The 7,097-nt window shown below is 29.2% G+C and overlaps 1 protein-coding gene across 2 annotated transcripts in view; it reads right to left on the bottom strand.

The window, feature by feature from the left end:
* Positions 1–516: 516 nt before the first annotated feature.
* The window catches only part of LOC108687607 (protein PFC0760c-like), a 23,285-nt gene continuing 16,704 nt past the window's right edge, over positions 517–7,097 (bottom strand). For both annotated transcript variants that reach the window (XM_018193458.1, XM_018193459.1), the window contains exon 6: positions 517–590. In XM_018193458.1, coding sequence (XP_018048947.1) covers positions 525–590 — 66 coding nt within the window. In that variant the 3' untranslated portion in view covers positions 517–524. The remainder of the gene's footprint in view (positions 591–7,097) is intronic.

Raw genomic sequence — 7,097 nt, 5'->3', positions numbered from 1 at the left:
ACAATCACTTCATATTATTTATCCCTTTGAAACATGACATTCTCTTCTAGTTATTAGTTATTGCGAAGAATATTATTTTGACCTCGGTATTTTAAAAATACCTGTTAGTCTGAAGACACTTGCCTGGCAAAAAGGAAATACCGATTTGATTCCCGCCAAAGTAATATTTCTCGTAATAAATTATTCATAGTTTTTAGATTTCATCAACATATGACAATTAATATTCTTGTTAAAAAATACTTATTAGCATAAAAAAATTATTAAATTGCTTGTATAATTTAATATTACCATTCTGGTTCTGCTCATAAAGGCGTTTTATATTCGGAAAACTATTTCGGCAATATGCAGAATGTATATAAATCCATACAAGAAATATATATTTAAGATCCGCTTCGACCAAATATAGGGTTCTTATTTAAAATATGATTTATATACTTATATTTACATGTTAAATAAATCAAATACAGAATCAAATTTCATAAAAAGAATTGGATTAGATAACGAGTATTAAAATAATGTTCCTTTCATTGTTTTAAAAAACTGATGTCATCTGTCATGTTCCCCAATTCGCTAAACATTTGATCAAGATGCTGAAAAAAGCAAATATGAAATGTATGCAAGATATCGAAATTTTTAAAAACTTGCCGTTCATAAATTCGAAAATACTTGTGATTTTCTTATATTTTACAATACAAAAACTTAAATATCACAGTAAAAGAAATCATAGACAAGTTTTAAAAATGTATTTAAAAAAGGAAGAATAGAACTTCAAATTGATGTTTTGTTTTTATATTTTGTTCCTAAATTACATAAAATTGAAAATTTATTTTTTTCAATACTTTTGTTACTTTTTGAAGTACTCTACTTAGATCATCACAAACAATCATCGCATAAAATTTAACAGGTAAGCATTTTAAAGTAACTTTCTAAATTTTTAAACTCAAAAAACTTTTTAAAAAAAATTGCTACAATGCTTTATCGCAAAGATATTGAATTTTTTATTATGTAAAGTTTTATTGCGTAAAAATTTAATTTTTTTTAATGACTTGATTCCATATAATGGAAAACTTTTCAAAAATCTTTTTCCATCATCAACATATTTTATAAAACTGAATCGAAATTTTATAAACTAAAAATTCGATATTTTTGTAAAAAGTAATTGTAGCAATATTTTTCAAAAAGCATTTTAAAAGTTTAGAAAATCTATTTTGAAATTGTCTATTAAATTTTATCCAATGATGTTTCATCCAGATAGAATGTTTTAAAGAATAACAAAAATATTCAATTTTATATAAATTATCAATTTTCAATTTTATAATTTAGGAAGATAATATCATACAACAAATTCGATTGGATGCACTAATACATATTAAAGCCGTTATATACCGATTCAATCTAAAAGTAAAATGTAAATATTTTGTAAAATTAATATAATAAAAATAGGGCTACGAGAGCTAAGCAAGATTTTAGTGCTGAGTTATCATAAAACAAAGTTTTGTTTCAATATACATTTCGACACTAATTGGGTCATTTTTAATGTTAAAATTGATATTGGGAGTACAAATTAATTCGGTCCGTTTCCCTAAAGATAGCTCCAGCTGTTGTGGTTCATATTAACAGCTGATTTTGGTGCTTTCAGAGAGATTAAACATCTGCTAATAATATTCAGTTTATATCGCTTTCACAAAATTTCATTCACAAACCTTGATTTTTACTGTGTTTGAAATATCGAATTTTGTGTTAACCAAGTAGCATTTGCGGGAGATTTTGATTTTCTGCTTTAATTGGAAGAAAAGTGTGGCTGAAGTCCAAATGCTTGTCGAAGTTTATGATGACACTGCTCCAACTGATAAATCATGTAGGAAATGGTTTCGACATTTCAAGGATGGAGATTTCAGCGTTGAAGACAAGCCTCGCTCTGGACAACCAAAAAAATTCGAAGATAAAGAATTAGAGGCATTACTCGAAGAAGATCAGAGTCAAACGCAAGAGGAGCTTGCAGAATCATTGGGTTGGTTACATGGTAACTCAACAAGCCGTTTCTGTACGATTGAGAGCCATGGGAATGATTCAAAAACAAGGAAATTGGCCTTATGAATTGAAACCGAGAGAAAGTTGAAAGGCGATTTTTCACTTGCGAACAGCTGATTCAAAGACAACAGAGAAAAGGTTTTTTGCATCGGATTGTGATTGGAGATGAGAAGTGGATATTCTACGACAACCTCAAGAAGAAAAAATACTACGCTAAGCCCGGTCAATCGTGTTGCTATCGATCTCAACACTACGAACATTCATGGTTCGAAAATCATAATCTGTATCTGGTGGGACCAAAAGGGTCTTGTTTACTATGAGTTGCTGAAACCTGACGATTCCATTACGGATGATCGGCTACAATTGATTCGTTTGAGCCGTGCATTGCGAGAAAAACGGCCGGAATATGAATAAAGACATGATAAAGTTATTCTTCTTCATGACAACGTTCAGCCTCATGTCGTTAAAGTCGTAAAAAAATATTTGGAAACGCTCAAATGGGATTTACCGCATCCACCGTATTTTCCGGACATTGCTCCTTCTGATTACTGGTTGTTCCGAAGGATGCAGCAAGTCACCAGTTCACTTCTTTCGAAAATTGGCTCCAAAATTGGATCGCCTCCAAAAACGAGTCATTTTTTCGAGATGGAATTCGAAAATTGCCTGAGAGATGGGAAAAAGTAATAGGCAGCGATGGACAATACTTTAATTGATCTGTTCATTCATTTTATTTTGAAATAAATGCACAAAAAAACGGACCAAACTAATTTGTACTCCCAATATAATATAAAAATCAAATAATCATTCAAATAACAATCTTAAAACAATACATATAACCTAATCTAAAAACTAATATAAAAGATTAAACGTGATGTATGTACATCAATCATTGTTATGAAGGTTATGCAAATTTAGTAATATGAAAATGTGGAAACGATAAAGCAATATTACTCGATATGAAACCGATAATGATACATAATAAATGGCTTTAAATATGAAGCGCTACTACGGTCTGAATGTTAAGATGTTGAACTATTATATATATTCATTTAAATGAATTATTTTCAGAAATTATAATTGCGTGCCGATATGGACTTTCAATGCAATCAATCTGAAATATTAATAATTCCCCCAAATTAACCAAATTTAATCTTCAAAAACTGTGATAATTAATATTTTATTTATTACAAAACTGTAATAAACCAAGTTTTTTTTTTTAATTTGTCCAATTATTTATATTAATAATAAGAAATTGATCGATATATCGGTGTATTATTTAATGTTTATTATTTAATGTTTATGCTAATGTTTATTATTTAAATTATTCATTATTAATTTTGATTGTTATTTTAACAATTATAGATTATATATTTATATTTATGGGGTGATTTTCTAATTCTTTATATTAATTAATGGGAGCAGGCTATTTCTCTTTATTACAGTTTTTTAAGATTAAATTTGGGAGGATTAATAATAGATTGCGTTGAAAGTCCGACAATATATCGGCAATTATAATTTCTGAAATTAATTCATTTAAATCAACTCAACATCTTAACATTCAGACCGTAGTGGCGCTTTGTATTTAAATTAAATGTATCTAACATAAACGTCTTATTTCCAATCTTATTATTGTACATAATAAATGTTTGGAGGTTGTCAATAGTTTTTGTACAGTGATTTTTAACCAAGCGCAGTCGCAAAAGCTGTAATTACAAAGAATTGGACAATCACTGACCAACATAATGTTTAGTCTAAAATTACAAATACAAGATATCGTAAAAATAATATAATAATTTAACAAAATAAAAAAAAACTATAAATGTGTGTCGTGTAATAAAACCAACATTCAAGAGAAACAATTATCAAATTAATTTTCAAATTATAAATCTACTACTATATAGTTATAAAATTATAAAATTGATTATGGAGCGACAGTTATAAACTCAAATTCAAATCTATAAGTCAATCTATACAGTTGTATCAATCTATCAGTTACACAATTACAATTCATATCCACAAATTAACATATTCGCAAAGACGATTAAAAATACAATCTAACAGTCAGAATATAAAATAAAATAAAAAAATATCTGATAATTGATAGTGAAATATTTAAGAGTAACATTGAATCAAATGAAAAATTGAAATGTTCTGATAAGAAGAACTCAGATTTCTCGAAAAGATAAATTATTTCTGATACTGTGTAACAGTTTAAGGCAAGCGAGTGAACCTGTGATAATGGAAGAATGAAAAGAAGAGGTATTAGGAAGAGGATAGCGATTGGAGTATAGATAAGTACAGATAAGTACAGATAAGTACAGATAAATACATGCCGGATAAGGACTCTGTATCAGTATGCTTATTTAAACCATGTGTCTGTCTTTTTATATGCATCATTTCTGATATTAATCTTTGTAAAATTATTGTAAGAAAGTTTTATATCTAATATTTTAACTTCTTTCTAATCAAAATTATGAATAAATTTGATCCAGTCTGAAATGACCGAAAGAGAATCTGTTTTTTTATTGATATCTGAAGAATGTGCTCATGCACACTTATATATAGGCATCTTTTCGTTTGGCCGACTCACATCACAATCCAGATATGAGACCTTATAAACGATTTTGGTGTGCTAAAAGATCTAAGCGATCTTTGCCTACTTTAATAAATTTATTCAAAATGTTTGAAATAGTAAAAGCTATTTTTAAATTAATATTTAAATACGCTGGTAAAAAACTTTCTGAAACTGATCTTGTACGCGGTACTGTAAAAAATATTCATTCTTAATTTTATATTTATTAGTGATAGGATTGTTATAAATGTAAAAATGGAATTTCAATATTGTTGTAATTGCTGCAAAAATAAACGAAAGTGGGTAGCTATAATCCAACAAGATTTCAATAGTCTATTAAATTTTTTTTAATGATAACGACGAAAAAACTATTTTATCAACCATTCCAAACTATATTCATCTTTTATGACTAATAGGATGGTGAGAAAATTTAGAAATCTTCCCAAAATGATGGTTTGCAATATTGGTCGAATGTAATTCTGTTATTATTTAAAATTAGAGAAACATCCAAAAAACTAATTTAATTATCATTACCAACCATAATAAACTGTCGTGCATGTAATGAATTAAAAACTAATAAAATTTTATTTAAACATTCAAATGGAGCAGCAAAAAGGATGCCGTCAACATATCTATAGTACATCGGTAATCATATAGAGAGTCTATCTAAAGCTTGTTCTTCAAAGTCTTTTAAGACAATGTTAGCTATTAACAAAGGAAGTACGAGGACAAGTTAATAAGTTTTTAGAAAAACATAGTAAAACACATTTTTTTTTATTGATTCATTTTTATTTCTCAACATAGTCTCCTTTCAATTCGATACACTTGATCCAACGATTCTCCAACTTTTTCAAGCCATCCGAATAATATGATTCGTTCAATTCAAAATAAACCTCTGTTTTGGCGATGAGCTGCTCTCTGGTGGTGAATCTCTTTCCTCCAAACTATTTCTTCAGGAAACAGGAAATAGTTGCAGAGGGCTAAATCTGGCGAATATGCTAGAATATGGGGAAGCAATTCGTAGCAGAATTCATTGATTTTGGCCATCGATGCCGGGCGCGTATAAATTCGTGCATTGTCTTGATGAAAGAGCCTTTCTTCTTCGCCAAATGGGGAACGTTTTTTTCTTTAAAATGTTGTCCAATAAGGCTGTGTATCGCCATTGATTGTTTGCTTTGACGGAAGATAATCGATATGAATTATACCGCGTGCATCCCAAAAAAAACTGTGGCCGATCATCTTTCCGACTTTACAATTTTCATCTTCTTCGGAGCTGATGAAGTTCATTGTTTTGATTGTTCCTTCGTCTCGGGTGTGAAATAATGGATCCATATTTCGTCCACAGTAATGAATCGACGCAAAAATTCATCTGGATTGAATTGAAACATCTTCAAACATTGTTTTGAAATCGCACTTATGGTCCACAGTGAGCAAACGCAGCACCCATCTTGCCGATAGCTTTTTCATACCCAATTGTTCGTGCAAAATTGAAATCACTGTGCCATATGCCTGTGGCCTCAATAAGCTCACGCACTTTCATTCGTCGAATAGTCAAAACAATATCGTGGACTTTATCGATAATTTCTGGCATAGCAGTTTCAATTGGACGAGGTACATTACATGTGGATCTATGATCATGTTTAAATTCATTCACCCAATTGTATACAGTCGCAAACACTAGTGCAGATGTGCTATGAATATTATCTAACTCGTTTTTTTTTTCGGCGTTAAATCTTTCACATGTAGATGTTTGATCACTGCACGAAATTCGTTTTTTTTCATTTTGCAAAAAATATAAAGGTTGTTTGCTTTAATCGTCTACAGAAATGCAACCATAAATTCCGCTCAAAATTTGATAGTAAAATTTGATCAGCTGAGATGCTTGTCAAAAAGTAATGTGACATGACACTGCGAGTGCCCTCTAACAGATTTTCTAAGAACTTATTGACTTGCCCTCATATCAAAACTGTCCGGAACCGATTTGATTCTCCATGAAATATATTGTAAAACACGAAAATCTAAGAGATACGTATTTTTTATACGTGCGCTAACTCATGTTTAAGGGGTGAAACCCCTTTTAAAAAAATATATTTTTCTTCCGAGTCGAATATCGTCGGGAGTATAGAAGATAGAAAAAAATTTTTAAATAAAAGTTATATGATGTGATTTTAAGAGTACTTTAAAGTTATAAAGAAAAAAAAAATTTTATTTTTTTGTTTAACAAAATATCCCCATCATCCGTAATTTTCTTAAATTTTTAATCTTTCTTTCACCAAATAAAATGTTATTTTTTTACAAATTCAACCATGTATAATAAAGTTACAATACGATCATTTTCGAGAATTAATTATTAATGCTTCCGTATGTACGCTATCCATACTCATATGCGAAAGTAATTAATCGTCGAAATAATAAGATATAAGAAAAGATGTAAATAAAATTAAGTAAAATTTGTATAGTTTTTTACATGTGTATTTAGATTTTGTAAATATAT

Source organism: Atta colombica, unplaced genomic scaffold, assembly GCF_001594045.1.
Source record: "Atta colombica isolate Treedump-2 unplaced genomic scaffold, Acol1.0 scaffold21, whole genome shotgun sequence".
In the NCBI taxonomy this organism is placed as follows: Eukaryota; Metazoa; Arthropoda; class Insecta; order Hymenoptera; family Formicidae; genus Atta; species Atta colombica.
Note: the sequence above shows the minus strand (reverse complement) of the source record. Positions and strands in the feature narration are given on the sequence as shown.